Here is a 20,000-nt window from a genome sequence, read left to right on the forward strand (position 1 = left end):
CACCGTCCAATGACGTCCCCAGTCGAAGTCAGCAGCCTCCCAGCCCCACTGTATACAGTGTTGGTTGGGAACCGCATTCATTTACATTTACATTTACAGCATTTAGCAGACGCTCTTATCCAGAGCAACTTACAAGAAGTGCTTTGTCAATCTAGAGAAAGTATCTTTGCTAGTTACCAATAGCTTAGAGAAAAAGACAGTCCTGAGCTCAGATACTGCTAGAAACAAATATGTCACTGCAGACACCAAGAGAAAAAGAAACAGAGTTGAACGCAGAACTCTGTGCCATTCAATGCAATACAATAACAATAAGATACAATACAATAAATAAAAGTGCAGCTTATAGTTCAATGCTCATTTAAGTGCTGTGTAAAGAGATGAGTCTGCATTTGAAGACAGCAAGAGACTCTGCTGTTCGGGCAGCCAGTGGGAGTTCATTCCACCACCTGGGCACCAGCACAGAGAACATTCTCGACGCTCGTCTTCCGTGCACCTTGAAGGATGGCCGGTCAAACCGAGCTGTACTTGAAGCTCGAAGGGCTCGTGGTACAGTTCAAGATTCCTCTCCTGAGGCATTCCTCTCCTGAGGCACCTAACAGTTTGCCAGAACCTTCTCGGTGCCTGTCGATAGTCTTTCTCCATGGCCTCACCAAACTCCTCCCACACCCGAGCCAACCATGCCCAATTTGACTCTTTCTTCAGCTTGACGGCTTCCTTTACCCGAGATGTCCACCGACAGGTTCGGGGATTGCCAACACAACAGGCACCTACGACTTTGCGGCCACAGCTCCGATCGGCTGCATCAACAATGGAGGTATGGAACAGGGCCCACTTGGACTCGATGTCACCAGCCTCCCTCAGTATGTGGTCGAAGCTTTGTCGGATGCCAAACGTTCCCAACAAACCCTCACAACTCATTTGGGTCTGCCAGGTCTGTCTGGTTTTTTCCCCCCGCCATCTGATCCAACTCACCACTAGGTGGTGATTGGTTGACAGCCCCACTCCTCTCTTCACCCGGGTGTCCAAAACACACGGTCACAAATCCGATGACACAACTACGAAGTCAATCAACAAACTACGGCCTAAGGTGTCCTGATGACATGTGCACTTGCACACCTTTGTGTTCGAACATGGTGTTTGTTATGGACAGACTGTGGCGAGCACAGAACTCCAATAACAAAAGACCACTCAGGTTCAGATCGGGGAGGCCATTCCTCCCAATCATGCCCTTCCAGGTCTCACTGTCATTGCCCACATGAGCGTTGAAGTCACACAGCAAGACAATGTAGTCCCCGTAGGGGGCACTTTCCAGTACCCCCTCCAGGGTCTCCAAGAAGGCCGGATACTCTGAACGGCCATTCGGTGCATAAGCACAGACAACAGTTAGAGCCCATTCCACCGACCCGAAGGTGCAGGGAAATAACCCTCGCGTCCACCAGAGAAAAACCCAACGTACAGGCACTGAGCCAGGGAGCTATGAGTAAGCCCACTCCTGCCCAACGCCTCTCACCCTGGACAACCCCAGAACTGAATAAGGTCCAACCCCTCTCAAGAGAGTCTGTTCCAGAGGCCCTGCCATGTGTTGAGGTGAGCCCAACTATATCTAGTTGGTATGTCTCAGCCTCATACACTAGCTCAGGCTCTTTTCCTGCCAGAGAGGTAACGTTCCATGTTCCAAGAACCAGTTTCATTAGCCGAGGATCAGAACGCCAAAGCCCCTACCTTCAGCCGCCACCCGATCCACAATGCCATAAGCGCCTCTCCCATGGGTGGTGGGTCTGTGGGAGAGTGGTCCCATGTAGCTCTTTCAGGCTGAGCCCGGCTGGGACTCATGGGTAAAGGCCCGGCCACCAGGCGCTCGCCGAGGAGCCCCTGCCCCAGGCCTGGCTCCAGGGTGAGGCCCCGGTAACCCTAATCTGGGTGAGAGAAGCTGGGTCCTGTTGTTATTGTTCATATGGGGTTTTGGGTAGTTGTGAAATTTCGCTACTAAATATATCACAGTCAACTATCAGTGGGATTATAACAAAGTGGAAGCGACTGGGAATGACAGCAACTCAACCACGAACTGGTAGGCCATGTAAAATGACAGAGCGGGGTCAGCGGATGCTGAGGTCGCAGAGGTCGCCAACTTTCTGCAGAGTCAATCACTACAGACCTCTAAACTTCATGTGGCCTTCAGATGAGCTCAAAAACAGTGTAGAGAGCTTCATGGAATGGGTTTCCATGGCCGAGCAGCTGCATGGACTCTAGAGCAGTGGAGACGTGTTCTCTGGAGTGACGAATCATGCTTCTTCGTCTGGCAATCTGATGGATGACTCTGAACGGCACTTGTCTGCATTGTACCAAGTGTAAAGTTTGGTGGAGGGGGGATTATGTTGTGGGGTTGTTTTTCAGGAGTTGGGCTTGGCCCCTTAATGCTTCAGCAGACCAAGAAATTTTGGATAATTTCATGCTCCCAGCTTTGTGGGAACCGTTTGGGGATGGCTTGGGGATGGCCCCTTCCAGTTGAAACATGACTCTGCACCAGTGCACAAAGCAAGGTCCATAAAGACATGGATGAGTGAGTTTGTTGTGGAAGAACTTGACTGGACTACACAAATTCCTGACCTCAACCCGATAGAACACCTTTGGGATGAATTAGAGCGGAGACTGTGAGCCAGGCCTTCTCATCTAACATCAGTGTCTGACCTCTCAAATGTGCTTCTGGAAGAATGGTCAAAAAATCCCATATACACACTCCTAAACCTTGTGGAAAGCCTTCCCAGAAGAATTGAAGCTGTTATAGCTGCAAAGCGTGGGCCAATATTATATTAAACCCTATCAATTAATAATTCGGATGTCACTCAAGTTCTAATGCATGTAAAGACAGACGACCAAATACTTTTGGAAATAGTGTGTATACATACATACATACATACATACATATATGTGTATATATATATATATATATATATATATATATATATATATATATATACACTCATACACACATAATACTATAATGTGCAGAAGTTTGTTCTCTGTAGAGGATATGTTCACTTAGAACTTAGGTCTTATCCACAAAGGGCCAGTGTAGCTTCAGGTTTTCATGCCAAACAAGCAGTAGCACAAATGTTTTGCTTCTTTAATCAATTGCTCTCAGACTTCAAACAATTCCTGTGTTTGTTGGAATGAAAACCTACAGCCACACTGGCCCTTTGTGGAAATGACTGGAGCAATCTGACTTAGAAAATGACCAAAACATGGTGTTTGACTGGGGCACATACTTTTGCATATAACTGTATGTAGTTTTTCAATGTTCAGTGTTTCAATGTTTCAGTTTACATCACTACATTCAATTAACCAGGACCAGTTAAGCTCTTGTAGACTCTGTATCATGATCAGAAATCATCTTCTGACCATAGTGTGAAAACTATTTTACACTGCACATGCAAGAACTGACCCAATCAGGAACCAAAATAACTCATGGCTCTAGTTCCAGCTCATTGTGTATGTGCTTGAGAGACAACTGGAACTGTAGTTATAACTATGATTAATCATTTCATTGTCTTTTTGGTCAATTTTTATGCATGCTTGAGTGGCTTGTCAATATGCTATCTGGCTTACTAGGCATTTGCTCAACACTGGTTGCGCTCACATATACACAGTCTATGACTATACATATATATATATATATATATATATATATATATATATATATATATATATATATATATATATATATACATCATTTTTTCCCACTGTTGAATCTGAAAATGTGAGAAAAAAATCACAAATTTTGTTGAGACAAGCATAAATATTTATTGCATTAGCATTAGCTAGCGTTAATTACATTATGTCACCTTAGCAAACCCCTTTTCACATTCCATTGTAGTTAATATTACGATGAAGCTATTTGTCATGTTATAGTGCTTGGGGAATTTTAATGCTGAGCAGATGCCAAGAGACATAAAATGGAACTAAAGTGAAACCCAGAGGTGCCTAACTAGGGTTTAGTTATGTGTACATATATGTTGGTGTGTATCTGCCTAGGTGTGTCATGGTGTGTGCTGCTGGTCCACCTCAGGGGTTGACAGCTCTGCTGTTGTTCCAGATGTCTTGCTGTTAATAATTAAGCACCATCGTTTCTCTAACAGTTTAATTAAAACTGTCTCCTTTCTTTGTTGGAGCAGCCAGCTCCTCTGAAACCACGCAACACAGCGTTAGCCAGCTAGACGCATGAGTTAAGAAGTCAATTACCAGACTCCCTGTTTCCTTGGGATAGGTGTTGATTGAAAGGTTGATGGAGTAGTGGAGCCGTTGGCAGCTGTGGGGAAGAATGTGCAGTGCAGACCTGTGGAGCTATTCTCCACTTATTTTCATTAGCTGAAACAAAGTCATTAATGAAGTAGGGCCACAGACTGGTGCTGATCCGGAACAGGGATAGGCATTTCAGGACTTAGTCATTAGCATTAGCGCCTGTTTATGTGTTTATTTATTTAGTTAATGAGTTAGTTTTATCATTTTAATAGGATTTGCTTGTGAGTGCAGGTAAATGTGGAAGTATATGTCCTGTACTCCATGTCCTTGCTTCATAGGGACTTTATTCCAGTTTGAAACTAAATTTCCTACGGGATCAATAAAGTATCTATCTATCTATCTATCTATCTATCTATCTATCTATCTATCTATCTATCTATCTATCTATCTATCTATCTATCTATTAGCAGTCTTTTAGCTTATATGTGGCTATATTAGCATTTTGGCTACTTAATAATCTTGTGATTCAAAGGACTCAGTGGCATTTGGAGGAAAAATGTACATGATACAAACATATGATCAATGATTTTTGAAAATCCCATTCATTTTTCCATCAAGGAAAAAAAAGACTTTTGACACAGAGTTTGGGCACTGGGCAACTGCAAAGTACCACATGACCTCCAAGGTCTGCTATGTCAGTAACTGTGCTAGAAAAGCAGAGAATGATGCTCTGATGATTGCCTGATTGTATATATACATATATATTTAGAAAAAGAAGACCATTTTGAATGTGAGTGTTTGGGGACACAGGGTTTATACTGTACTATAATTAGGTACACTCAGCCAACTGAGCTCAGCCAACTTCAGCCTCGGGCTCTCCTTGCCCTTCCCTCTGTATACACACTTGACCAAAACATGACCACCCCATAACTCACCTATTCACTATTGTTGTCTACTTCCGACAATTGTTTATATATTGTCTACTTTCACTTCAGAACTTCTGATATCTTCTGTTCTCTATTATGCTCTTTTACACCTTTGGCTTGTGAAGACTGCCATTTTGCATCTTTAAAATTGTGTGTGGCTTGAAGATATACCCTTCTGCTATGTTTACAGGGTGATCAGCAGGGCTCCAGGGCTCAAATTAGTGGTTGAAACTCTGATGTCATCCCTCAAACCAATCGGAAACATTGTGGTCATCTGCTGTGCTTTCTTCATCATCTTTGGCATACTTGGGGTACAGGTGAGTTGTCATTTTTGTACCGATGACTAATTACAAGCATTTATACTGCCCTAAATGAAGGTGCCAGAAGAGTTCTTTGGAGGAATGCCTAGTCTAAGACAACCTGTTAACTTCAAACTCATTTATATTAAAAGCTTTCTATTATAAGTGTGTTGATTCAGCAGCCTTTAAGTGGATGAAAACACATCAAAATTAGTGTATTTGGTAATATGCTACAGGTTAGAGATTAGGTTGAAAAAGACTTTAGTGTTGCTTTAAAGAGCCATTGTTGAAAGATGGATATCATTGGTGCTTAAAGGTTGCTGAATACACACACTGTGCAAAGGATCAGAGACCACACTTAATTTATTTCAGTCAAAGTGTTCATTGTGTACAAGTTAATCATTTTGCAGCATTAGGAAAGGAAGCAGAGAACATATATTTAACAAAAAATTTCATAGAATCCTTAACAACAAAATATACACAGATCAGGCATAACATTCTGACCATCTCCTTGTTTCTATGTTTATTGTCTATTTTATCAGCTCCACTTACTATATAGGAGCACTTTGTTGTTCTACAATTACAGACTGTAGCCCATCTGCATATTTTGTTAGCCCTCTTTTACCCTGTTCTTCAGTGGTCAGGACCCCCATGGACCCTCACAGAGTAGGTATTATGTGGGTGGTGGATCATTCTCAGCACTGCAGTAAAACTAATGTGGTGGTGGTGGTGTGTTACTGTGTGTTGTGCTGGTCTGAATGGATCAGACACAGCAGTGCTGCTGGAGGTTTTAAACACCTGCTACTGCTGGACTGAGAATAGTCCACCAACCAAAAATATCCAGCCAATAGTGTCCTGTGACCACTGATGAAGGAATAGAGGATAACCAACACAAACTAAACTATGCAGCAGCAGGTGGACTATTGTCTCTGACTTTACATTAACAAGGTGGATTGACAAGGTAGGAGTGTCTCATAGAGTGGATAGTGAGTGGACACAGTGTTTAAAAACTCCAGCAGCGCTGCTCTGTCTGATCCACTCCTACCAGCACAGCACACACTAACACACCACCACCAGTGTTACTGCACTGGTGGGAATGATCCACCACCCAAATACCAAATAGTACCTGATCTGTGAGGGTCCATGGTGGTCCTGACCACTGAAGAACAGGTAAAAGGGGGCTAACAAAGTATGCAGAGAAACGGATGGACTACAGTCTGTAACTGTAGAACTACAAAGTGCTCCTATATAGTAAGTGGAGCTGATAAAATGAGTGATGAAGAAAGAAGGGGGTGGTCATAATGTTATGCCTAATCAGTGTATATTCAGGAAGTTCAATAGTCAGTCTATATCCAGTCTATGCTTCCATTTTTTTCCAGAGACTTGCTTTCAGTTTTTCAAAGTCTTCAGGGATACTTCTCATCACACCATCATAATTATCACACCTCTAAAGTTCAGTCTTAGAAGTTGGTTGCATTTCCTGCTTCTTACACTTCAATTAATCCCAAATGCATTCAGTGAAGTTGGGGTGTGGATATTGGAGTGGTCAGTTCATTGTTCAGAGAACACCAGCAGCTTTTTTGTTTGATTTGATTTATCATCGATTTATGATTCGGTTTCCTTTTCTCAGTAAACGTTTCTTGATGGCTACACATCCTTTCAGACTCACACTCTAGATTCAGAATGTAGATGATCTTATATCTCATCTCCTCAAAAATATCTTCAGAAAAATGAATGACTTAATTTACTTAATTGCTGTTTTAGAAAATTAAAGAAATGAAGGGTTGTTTCTGACTTGTGCACAGTGCTGTATATAATTCTCTTTCTGTTCTATTTTATGAGTGTACTATCAGTCAGTTCAACTGCTGCACACTGTACTGTGGGACTCCTTTGAGCAAGTACAGTGTTTCATGCAGCATTGGAATAATTTATGTCTGTATGATAAAAGCCCAGAGTCATAAATTCTGAGGTCCCAGTGGGCTTCCTCTACAAGATCTTGTCTAAAGGGTCATTAGACTGAAAAAAGAGGTACATGGAGAGAACACATGGCTCAGACTCTGTACAGAGCAGAATACCTGAGGCTCTGAACAAACCCTTGTGTATGCTAGGACTGAATGATATGACAGCGATGGAAAAATGTCCAATTTCATAATTCCTCAACTTTTCTTAGCCCATGGAGGAGCCCAAAAGCCATTTGTCTTTAGTGTCATGAAGAATTATTCTGTGTACGCACTCTTATCTTAAACATGTAGAAATGTCTTTGTCCTTGTATTTTTGTAACAATAATAACAACATTTTCTTTTTAAAGTGCTAAAGGGTTATTTGGAATGATGCTACACATGAACCACATTTGGTTCCGTAAGAGCTTTTCATTTGAGGATTCTCCAGCATTTTTCAAACTATGCTGGCATGTTGGTAGAATACAGTCACTTGCGAAAGATAGAATTTAGATAATTTGTCCCGTAGACTCAAAATATACTTATTAGAAGGCTTTTTTACCATATATTTTCTATTTTTTTCTAAAATGTTGTCTTCTAAAGGCTTCTATTATTTATGTATTTTGAGCCAAAGGATTTTCTGTTCTTCTTTAAGTTCTAAGAAGAAAACGTAGAAATTATTGTCTGTGGTGATTATTTATACACTACAGGAATAGCAGAAAAAAACTGGGAGCGGAATATTCATTGAAATATTGGAGTATTCAATTGAAGCATTGATAGAGTTCCCTCTGCCCTACACGTTTTTGTGATTTCCTTCTCTAGAACACCCAGTTTAACTAAAGCATGGCTTGCTAGGTAACTATTTTATTGGATCAGGTATGTTGGGAGCAAGGTAAACTCTACAATGTGCAGAGCAAGGAGTTCTCCAGGACCAGAGTTGGAAACCACTGAATTAAAGAGCCGTCCATCGAAAGATTCTTCAAGGAAATCAGAGTTTTCTTTGTTTTTCAGTTTTATTTTGCTATTTATGAGATGTCCTAACAGTAATGGCAAATCACTGAAATGACTTGTGTATTGTTTTTTTATTTAGCTCTTGAGTCAAATGAGTAGTTTGTGCAGTCATGTTTTGCTAAATGTTCCTGCACTCAAAGCGCCTGCTTTGCGGAGCCACATCTTTCCTTTCTCTCTACCTATGTGTGGGTTTCTTTTACAGCAGAGGAAACAAATTGTCTATAGAAATATGTGAATATGACGTGTGGATCCATTCAGAATCTTTCAAAAGAGAAACACGAAGCATCTGAGGATCAATCATTTCTCCCATCTTTTCTCTGTGGTGAATAGTGAATGGATGAGTGATTGAACTGTTTTGAATTCAGCCTCAAGTTCTCATGTAAGAGCGATGGTGTAATGCGTAATTTGTTGCTGATGAGATTGGATCCTTTCTCTGTGAACAACCTCTTGAATATGGACTGTTGACTAGTGAAGCAAGGAGTCGGCCAATGATGGTAAAAAGATTGTGGATACTGTAGTTGAATTTGTAGACTGATAAATATGTTTCTCTCCACAGCTGTTCAAAGGAAAGTTCTATGTGTGCCAGGGGGAGGACATAAGGAATATAACCAACAAATCTGACTGTGAGCTTGCTAAATATAAGTGGGTCAGGCATAAGTACAACTTCGACAACCTGGGGCAGGTAAGCACTTACCCTGCTTTGCATTTAATGGACCTCTTTTGAAAGATTATTATTATTATTTTATAGCTCTTCCTGACGGGGATGAGTAACGCTACATTTTATTTCAAAAGCATCTGTTGTTTGTTATGTCTGTCTGCCATCTCAGCCAAATGAGCTTGTGCGTCATTCTGTTTTCCATATTTATATTACCTGCTCTGCCCTGGCTTTGTTTTTTTTTTGCAGGCCCTGATGTCTCTTTTTGTACTGGCTTCCAAAGATGGCTGGGTGGACATTATGTATGACGGACTGGATGCTGTAGGGGTTGATCAACAGGTACCCACCAGTTTCTGGTACTTGATTAAGCCACAAATGTATGCACCTTATGCAGGCTTTGTTTAATTTACTTTTACAGTTCCATTTAATGCATTCTTGTAGCTTATAACAGTGGCTCTCAAACTATCCCTGATAGCCCACATTTTTGCTCTGTCCTAGCACCCAACACATCTGAAGTGATGAAAGGGGAACAGTCTTACTATCAAATTTTCATATCCTCTAAATAAATGGCATTATGACATTTTGCAGTATAGCTCTGCATATCACTGGTTTATTCCAGAACCTATTCGGGCATCTTCCCAAAGTTTTATTTGGTGTGCACATGGCTATGTCAGCATTGCTAATGCATTGTTTTCCATCCTTACTCTTATTCAGTCCGTATACCTGTGTCTGCTTTAGAACGGTGTGCAGGAAGAAAATCCAGTCTTTCTTACACAGTTCTGAATGAATGTGAAAGAGGTGACACTTTAAGATTTTGCTGCTGTTATACATTAACCTTTTACATTAACATTTTCACATGCTCAAAATCCTTCAAGCCAGAAGATTATATTTGTCTCAGCTTAACAAAGTTACCTCAAATTTTCCTATGCAAATTTAGTTTGGATTTGCTGCCTTTATAGACTCTAACCGTGCCCTTCCCTTTTGTTCTGATCTCTGTTTTTAACATTTCCAATATGACATTTTATTAAACATTATATGGCTTTATGGTCCCTTCAGAATGAGCCTCTGTATTCTGTATTCCCTGGTGGTAAGATTGACTTTTCTGTTGTGAGTTTGACAAAGCTAGTGTTCTAGCACACTGTAAAACCTACCTACACATCTTAATGAAAAAAAAAATACTACAGAAAGTTGAAGTAACTTAATCTGAAACTTTTGAACCATCTCAAAAATGAATTGTTAAGATAGTAACTCTGATTTTGAGTAAGCGTAGTTTGAGAGCCTCAGCACAAGCAAATGTTCTAATGATTTTAGCTGATTCAGTGGTTGAGCTGTTGGAGTGTGAATTTATGGGATAGTCTTTTTTGAAGATTTCAAACATTTAAATGGGATCTTTGAGTTGAATCAACTTATTGCAATTTAGTTTAGGCTTTGTTTCATAAATGTTTGGTCAATGCAACCTTCTTGAGTAAAACTCACATCATTCCTATTGGCTCTTAGTACCATATATTTCCATATTGGACATGTCCTTCCACCTTGTTTACCCCATTGTCTGTGCATTGTCACTCTCCCCAGCATAGCTTCCCATGGGTGTCCACTGGTTTTCTACATTTGTGTAACTCACCTACATACACCACCTCTGCACTCTGGGCTAAACTGTCAGCATTTGGCAAGATGGTACAGAGTAATATTATGTTGGTTAAGACATGATTATCAGTGTCTGTCATTATGAATTTGTGATATTATATATTAATATATTATGAATTTGTAATGATAGTAAACAACAGTTTAGTTTAGCCTAGGAGTGAATTTAATTTACAATTAGAGAATTTTTTTTTGCGTTAGTACAACTAGTATAATTATCACACGTAAGTCCAAAATACTTTTAATATCATCAAAATACTTTTAAGATCATTATAATATCAACAAAATGATCAGAGTTAGTACTATTTACTCAACTCACTTAGGTATATAAAACAATAAACATGATTTGTTCATATTCACTTCAGGGAATTATTTATGGTCAAATGATTTGAGTTACTTAAATTTAAGTGGTTGAAGGTTTATTGGTTTCCGTTCAACTGAATTGGTTCATACACTGGTATACAAACCATTTGAATTGGCTTAATGCATCAGGTTTTACAGTGTGCAGTTTCTGGTGTGTATGGGTTTGAAGGGGGTGAGTGAGGGGATAGGAGTGTATAGACCATTTCTGTTAAATGTGAGGAGTTGAGCTAGTGAGATGCATCTCTGCGATGCATCATTGGTCTGTTTTTTTTCTGTTCTTTTTACTTTTTTCTCTAAGTTGGCTTTGACAGCTGACTGCGTTCTGGCATGAAAAGCACTTTCTGACATTAATAAAATAGCCAGACTTTAAGAACACCAGACACCTGGTGAAAGCATATTTGGAACTGGGTTAGAAAAAAAAACATGGACAGGTTTTGAGGGCCATGAGGATTGGTTTGAGACCTACTAGGCTGTAAGAGTCATTATAATTGGGCAGGGCTTCCTAATCCCAGTCTTAGTGACCCTGTACTCTGCATGTTTTTGTGTGTGCCCTACTCTACACACCTGACCATACGGAGCTTCACTAATGAGTCGAGTCAGGTGTACTAGATAAGACAAAGCACTGTGCATAGCGTAGGATGCCAAGACTGAGACTGGGAACCCCTGTAATAGTGCATTCTAGCTCTTCTTTGAAAATGTATTGTTGTTAATTCATGATCACTGCAGCACCCCTACTATTGGAACGTATAGTGCCTGCGTTTCTGTGTTCATTTTAAGCACCAGCATCAGCTTTAGCAAATTTCCTGACAGCCAGTTTAAATTTCTAATTTTCTCTCTGTCTCTTTGAGAAGCATTTGAAACAAAGATGAGAGATTCACCATAAAATGCTACATCATCATGCCTGTCCTGGCTTAACAGAACTAGTCTCTTATTTATTAGTGCCTCTGTAAGCTCCTTACTGTCCACTCAACAGATCTCTCCCTTTAAAGAACCTCATTAAACACACTTTTCTCCAAATATTTTACATTACTGAATGGTGGAAATGGCTGAAAGTTTAATTCCCTTGCCTCTTGTCTCACAAAGGAGTGGTGGAGCTCTGTTCTGCTCTATTTGAACTGAGAAGTTCAGAGTTTAACCAGCCTCTTGCAGCACCAGCTGAAGCGTTCATGTATCGGATTTTTATTTCATAATATTTCATTATTAATTTTGCAGCAGCACAGCCAGAATGTATTTCAGGGACAGGTGCCTTTGTTAATGTGCCACTCATTTGATCTCCTTATAATGTTCTTGTAATTTAATATTCTTAGGATGCAATGTATTCATGTAATAAATTCTTATAATCATAATATTGGAAACCGTTTATACAAAGAAACAAGGTTAAAAAGTAATTAGTTACCTGTTGTGTGTGTATATATACAACAACAACAACAACAAAACAGAAATACAGTTAATTAGAAGTTAGAACAATAAACAACTGTTGGGTGTTGTACCTGATGGACTTTAGCAGGAGGAGAATTCCACTCCAGTATTCCAGTGTTTACCTTCATGTTCCTATGTGTGTTTCAGCCTATTATGAACTACAACCCCTGGATGCTGCTCTATTTCATCTCTTTCCTCTTGATCGTGGCTTTCTTCGTGCTCAACATGTTTGTGGGTGTGGTGGTGGAGAACTTCCACAAGTGTCGGCGACACCAGGAGGCAGAGGAGGCCAAGCGTCGCGAGGAGAAGCGCCTGAAAAGGATGGAGAAAAAGAGAAGGAGTAAGGAGAAGGAGCTGGCTGGTCGGTAGTCTTTCCACATCTTTCTGAGTCCTGCTTGACCGTTAGATTTGACAGAGCGCTAAATTCCAAGCTAACGCTAAATAGAATGATCCGCGTCTGATGAATGAAATGCTCGGGTCCGCGCGTGGCTAGGACGCTCCCAACCCTCTCCCCAGCCTGCCCCCTCTGCCTGGGAACGTAGCTAGAGCATGTCCTGAGGCCTGCATGGTGGCCTGCTTTCTGAGAGAGAGCAGGGTGTGTGGTATATCCCTGTCCTGGGGGTCTGCCAAGTCTGCTCTTCTCATGCATGCAGGGCAGTGCAGTCTGAGTAGTAAACATATTTCTTTAGCTTTGCCAAGTTTGTCCACAAAAATAAACAAATGAGAGGTTGGTAAGATCCTACAACCCTAATCACACCGCACAAAGTTGCTGGTTTCCACCTTTTTATATCTTAGTCCACTGCCTACTATTAATAGCAAGGTTACAGCAAACGTTTCAAGAGTTTTCTACTTAAATCTGTCTGGTGATCAATGTTCAGCAGCATACTGTCAGCCAACGTGATAGTAGACAGTGGCAATGTTTTTTTTGTACCCTTGAGAAATACAGATGGTAATTTGCCCTCTGATATAAACAATGAAATATGTTGAGTCACAAAGAAACAATCAAACCACTCCACAACCAAATTCAACACAGCCACACACCAGCTCTTGCAAATCTCACTACACAAGTGGTTCTGACAGTAAAAGGTCATATTTTGTCTCTTATTCTTGCACTCGGAAAGACCCCCTGTTGGTCTGCCTGAATTGATTCATATCCCTGTTTGAGTTGTGCATTGTCCAAGGGATTGGATTTATTTATTTATTTATTTACCCAGCCCTTTCCTCCCTGCTGAAATGGGAACAGCTTCAGTTTCTTTTCCTTTTTCTTCTCTTGAAAGTCTAATTTCTTTGTGGCTTGAATGGTTTATGTTGCAACAAGAGTGGTAGGTTTCAAGTGGAGTACAAGGTAAGCTTTAATCTTATCCAATCAGTTTATTGCGGCTCCTTTGTGACGCTGCAGCTGGTTTGTTGATTAGGAAGCTGTTTTATAGTGCACCTCAGTTAACGCTGCCGCTTGAGGTCAAGACTCATTAACTGCCCAAATGAAGAGATTTATTAGTAGCTAACTAACAACATATATTTATTCTATAGCAGCCCTGCGAGACACAGTGACAGTGCAACATTTTCAGTTGATTAGCAATTGTATTTAATTTAGATTGAACTGAATTAAACTGAATGCTTAACTCCAATAGTATAATATAACGTCTGTTATCCAAGCTGAATTAATGTGTGTTGGATGTCTTTGGACAAACAGAGTCAAATGGCCAAATGTAGTCAACTAAATTAACATGCTAGCCATGAATGCTCCAGAGTTGTCAGTCACTCAGAATCTGTGAGAACGTTTCCGGAGGACCTATTTTGTGTTAGCTGAGAATTTATATTATACCAATAGAGTTATGCAGTGACATGCAGCCAGGAATACAAATACCTCACTTACATAAAAGATGTCCTCCAAGAGTCTTGCAGATTCTGAATGACTAATAACTCGAACGGTCACTCACTGAACTATTGTCAGCTATAGTAAGTCGCAAAAGATTGGTGCTCATCTGAAGTGAAGCTGGGGTAGTCCAGAGTAGCAGTAGCGGCCCCAAGTAGGACGTGTCCAGTAATATCGCGCAGTGGTATGATGTGTGATCCAATCAGGAATACAAATTATGTCCTGAAAAGCGGACATAGAAACAGAGGAAGAATGGTCACCCTAACATAGAGGAGGTAGCCATAGCTAATAGCAACTGCTAAATTCACATTATGGTTAGGGCTGATATAGAAATGCCCAGGTAACACAGCAAGTTGTAGGGTGACCAAAAAACACATCTGGCCAGAATTTCAGGGATTGCCTAAAATGCTCAGAATTTGGCTTTGCTTTCATGTAGATATTTGCTTTCTGCAGCCTGCCCCCTCTTCTCTTCTGAAAGCCGAAATATCAATAACTTAATGTAATAGTAGAATCCATTTCCTAGGTGATAACGTGACATCAACGCTCATATAACCAATGGCTCTGATTGGGTGCAAGTCTGGGAAGCCAACAATAGCACACTGTTCTAGCAGTCTAACCATCAGCAAGGCAGGCTGGCTGGGAAAGCCAACTGTGTCAACCCAAGCTAGTGATATTGAGTGATCAGACATGAGTAACTGCTCTCAAAGCCTATGGGGGAAGAACAGAAGCTGAGATGTTGTTGCCAAGATGTATGAGAACAGTCGAAGTTGTCAATCTGTGTTTGTATTACTGGTTGTATCATACATCTTGTCACTGCCTAACTTTGTTGGTGGAAGAAATGATCGACTGTGGACCTGTGTGTGGTGGTCGATAGGAAGGTAATAGAGCTCTTATGTAACTTGAACAGGGAAAGCACAGATACCTTTTGAGTGTTATTTTTACAGTCCAACAGACTTAAAGAGGAAAATATGTTCATTTATCCTTCTCACAATGTCTAATTACCACTGAATGACCAAATTCATCTTGCTAGTAGTCATCAAACAGCCACTACCTGGAACAACAATCCAATGCTTCAGAAAAAAATAAATAAATAAAATTTACTTTAAACTTTACATTGAATTTTTAACCTGTAAACTTTTATAAACTTTGACATCAAATGTTAAATTGATACACCACCTTTTTCTTGTATGTCATCCCTGGCCTAATGCCAACTCCTAACAAAACTGTGAGCAATGTCAAGTAATAGAATATAAAAGAATCTAAGAGATACCCCCACCCAGTAATTAAAATTAGTAATTAAAATCTATGTACATGAGCCAGCAAAATGTGATTGAGTGACTCGTAAGGGAAGTTCAAGAGTAGCTTCACTTCCAAAAAGTGCTATCATGTCTCTAAAAACGTGACTACTCAGTCTCCTGAAAGAAGCAAACCCTCAAAACAAAGCAATGGTACTGCAACAGTACTGAAGGCTGGTTCTGGACTCAGAATAATTGGAAATACCTACAAATACAAGAACTTTCATAAGTACATTTTCCTAAAAGTCCTCACTTTTCACTTAGGGTAAAGCCTTCTTTGGCCCCACCTGATTAACATGGTCTGATTCTTCTAGATATATTGCTGACGGGTGTCAGTTGGCCCGGTCCTGAAGGCGGAGTGACAGGTACAGAGCGTTTCTGGCATGCTTATGTGTTCACCATGGTTGGCTTAAGGGGGTTTGGTTGCAGGCAACATGAGGGTGGGCACCTTCAACAGCCCAAGACCTCACCTCATCTGATCTCATTTAAGCCCGTGGGAATCGTCTGTGGAAGTCTTGTTTGTGCAGTTACCCACAACTCATCCACTGTCCACCAGCATCACCGGCACCAGCCAGCCAAACCTCAGTGTATCACACAGACAGACAGACAGAGGGAGACAGACAGAGGGAGGGGCATAAAGAAAAGAGGAGAAGGAACCTCCAGTATTGCAACAAGTGCCTTTATGGTTTTGCCTTAATTAAGCAGCGTAACTTCTATATATAGTCGCTGTTATAACAAAACCTTGTATATGTCCAAATATGTACATTTACAGTAGAAGGAAGAACATGTTCTTAACCTAAGGGTATGTTAATGCAACATTTTTATTTTAAGTCATTTTGCTTTGTTTCTATTGGTCAGTGTTGGTATTACTCAAAAACAGGTAATCAATTAAAAATTGCTAAGGAGATTAGTTTACTTACTGCTACTTTTGCTCTCTAAAAACCATATCAGTCTGTACCATTAGGAAAGTACATTGAAAAATCAAATAGTCCTTTCAGTATTTTATTTTGAAAAAGAAACATCCAACAATATCCAAGCAAACTTCATTTAAAGGCATGCCCCTGTGTTTCAATGCTGGATTGTTAATTTGACTAATGCTCTTTGAAAACCCAGCAATAAATCAGTAGAAGCTATTCAAAAACAGCTGCTTCAGAATAATATCTTTAGGAAAAAAATGTAGAGCTACAGAGCTTCAACTGAATGAAAAGCTGGCCTGTTTAGACAAGTTTGGGGCTCTTTCTTCAGCATGGGGATTTTTATCCATCAGTTTGATGTTAGTAAGATTAGATGCTTTTACATTACTCTACTGAGTGACCCCCACAACACTGCTATTGCCCCATTCAACATGAAATGTTCACACAGTGTTAAAGGCAGCTGGTCTTTCCAAATGATGGAAAAATAAAAATAAAAATCAAGATAAAAACTATGGAGATACAAGGTTTGATATGGCATCGACAATATGGATATGTACTACTATATTGTTAATACTAGCATTTCTGAATAGAATACTTCAATGTACTGAGCAGAATATATTCACACATTCTAGGTATCATTTCGTAGATCCAGTATAAGACCACCCTCTTGCCGTTGCCCTCATTGCAACACATTGTGGCTGACTGTATGAGGGGAACTTACAGAGCTATAGTCTTTAATCTGTCTGCCTCTGATTGCTTTCATTGGTTGGTTGTCGTTGCGCAGTGCTCACTTTGTATTGTGATGTAACCTCATGACACTGTTTTCACAGTTCTGGTGGCATAGACGTCTTCACACCACTCATTCTTGGTCAGAGACTGCATGACTGTGTGAAAACTCATGTGCGACTGACATGACCAAACTGTACATCCATGTGGTGTATTAGCGTTAAACAGTAATTTACATGTTACTGCTTTACCATCACTAAAGAGAATCTTTCTGGGGAAAAAAATGAAATAGATGATGATCTCAGGTGATGAGAAGAAAGTCTCAGCCATTCCTTCTGAAACGGAGGGAGGGTAAAAGGCATAATGCTGGTTTATTGGCACATGTGACAGCTGTACATTTGTTGATTTTTTTTTTTCTTTTCATGGCAGTGGATGGGCTTTTGGTTCTGATCCCAGTGAGACAGACAAATGTGACGGGGCATTTTTAAATCTAGAAACGTCCGTGGCAGAGTGTTCACAATGTGTTTCTGTCTGCTTATGTAATTAAGTTGGAGAGCTGAGCATTCATATGTATAGAGTGTGTTTACTGGTGAGGTGCTTAGTCAGACTGAGAGGCCTCTTATCTCTCTGCCACTGTTGGTGGCTGAGAAATTCTTTTTCAGACGCCCAGGGCCCCCCATGAATTCGCCCTCCTCTGCACTTCTCTCCTTTATTATCCCCTCAGCTTTAGTCTGCCCTCCTCTTGCTCCCTCAGTATTTATTTCCCTTTTGTGTTGTTCTCCTTTAACTGCTTTTAGACACCTTCATTTCTTATGAATTTCATTTTTTTACAGCCAGCTGTGAGCTGTACTTTGAGTTAGGGCAATGAAAGGAACAATAAGTAACACCTTCCATTAAAATCACTAAAAAAGAACATCAGTGAGGTGACAGCAGTAAGCTTGGAATGTTTTACAGTGACATGCAGAAAAAGCTAAGGATAGCATATGGGCTAGGGACACTAGACTGAGACACTGGAGAACAGCTATCCTTTTACCTATACATATACCTTTTACCTTACAGCTGTACAATGCCGGCAGGGAGAGGCAATAATCGCCAGGTTCATTTGTATACTTTACTTTTATAAATAGAATACAATAGATCTTTCAAGATCTCTCAGCAGACTGCGTAATGTTTATGGTTAACCAGTCATTTTATTAAATAATTGTCAATAGTTACTAATCAGTTATGGCAATAATTATTAATAGTTACTCTAGAATAGAACATAGAGATTTTTTTCCAGGTGAAACACTTTGAAAAAAATAGTTATAAAGCATGTACTCAATAGCTTTCTGCATTATTCTTTACTTAATCATTACTTACTTAACTATGTGTATCTTTTTTCCCCCAATCTTTGGGCAGTGCTCTGAGGAAATTCTGCAAAGACAAAACTCTGATCGGTAGCTAGTTTGTTTATTTATTTACCTACAGGATAAAGTATTTATAAAGCTAACAACATGGTTTTAGTAAAAGAGCTAATGGACATTAGCTGATTAGTTCTAATTTATCTAGAATATTTTTTTTATTGTGGTAACTGAAACAACAGCAACATTATTAATAAGAATCCACAAGTGAGTAATATTAGGCAGAAATTGAACATATATAAGGCAAATAATGAGAACTTAAAGGGCATATTATGGAAAACTAAACTATAACTAAAACTAAAGTTTATTCACAGTTTTTTTTTTAACCAATTGAGTTTAATGTGGTATATAAACATAGTTCAACCATTAGTTTCAAACCGTACCCTTAACACACCTGTCCATACAGTTCAAATATTACTTAAACACTGCTGTTTTGTGATGTCATAAAAAAAACAACTATAGTTTACATATATAAAACCTTTTAAGCCTACGCCTGCCCATCTGCACTGAAGGTATAAGCAGTGTTTCAGCCTGCACTACTTTTTTAATGAAGCACAATACAGCACAGCCAGATCATTTACATATATCAGTCTTAAGACACCATAACAAAACCAGCCTGTTTAATTCTAAGGAATAAAGAGAGATTGGAATTTGGTCATGTAAAAATGAGTTAAGGTTGTTTTTGGTACATAAAACCACACAAACATCATAAGTGAACCACAGTGAAGATGATAAAATACAGGACATGGCCCCTTGATACCCATAACTTTTGGTTTGTCATTGAATACTTAACACAAGTCTCTTATTGACTTCATTTGAAGCTTGAAGGTGAAACTGTGAACCTGAAAGTGTAACGGTTGATTAGCTCGTTTTTCTCCGAGATGCACTTTCAGACAGTGCATCATTTAGGAAAAGTCACCCAGCTCTCTATGATTTCTGCATACGTGTAATGACCACATTGTCACTGCCCTCTGGATGGAGAAGTGACAGGCTCCATTTTGTTTCTAATTAGTGAACAATGCGTTAATTAGCTGGCCGTCCAGTTTGAGAGTGCTTCAGCATGTTTTAGAATTCTGCACGGGTTCTGGAGAGGAGGGGTTATACCCCCCAACAATCTGTCTCTCTCAATTAGCTCCTGTTCCTCTCGGGTTGGTCTGCTGCAGCTGCTGTGTGCTAGCGCAGAGAATCAAAGGGGCTGGTTAATCATATCACTTGGTGGTAGGGCCATCTGCTTCTTCTCTACCTGTGTCCGGCTCTGACACTGCTTATTGGCTACTCACTGAGGTGTCTCATTGAAGG

General features: G+C 40.1%; 1 protein-coding gene across 14 annotated transcripts in view; it reads left to right on the forward strand.

Annotated features, from left to right (window-relative positions):
• cacna1g (calcium channel, voltage-dependent, T type, alpha 1G subunit) overlaps positions 1–20,000 on the forward strand; it is a 322,261-nt gene that overhangs the window by 249,028 nt on the left and 53,233 nt on the right. For 9 of the 14 annotated variants that reach the window (XM_017695914.2, XM_017695912.2, XM_017695905.2 and 6 more), the window contains 5 exons: positions 5,356–5,482; positions 8,969–9,094; positions 9,317–9,406; positions 12,638–12,830; positions 15,976–16,026. In XM_017695914.2, the coding sequence (XP_017551403.2) occupies positions 5,356–5,482; positions 8,969–9,094; positions 9,317–9,406; positions 12,638–12,830; positions 15,976–16,026 (587 nt within the window). Of the gene's footprint in view, positions 1–5,355; positions 5,483–8,968; positions 9,095–9,316; positions 9,407–12,637; positions 12,852–15,975; positions 16,027–20,000 lie in introns of all 14 variants that reach the window. The other 5 variants (XM_017695907.2, XM_017695915.2, XM_037543905.1 and 2 more) reach the window with 2 other exon arrangements.

Source organism: Pygocentrus nattereri, chromosome 13 (genome assembly GCF_015220715.1).
Source record: "Pygocentrus nattereri isolate fPygNat1 chromosome 13, fPygNat1.pri, whole genome shotgun sequence".
In the NCBI taxonomy this organism is placed as follows: domain Eukaryota; kingdom Metazoa; phylum Chordata; class Actinopteri; order Characiformes; family Serrasalmidae; genus Pygocentrus; species Pygocentrus nattereri.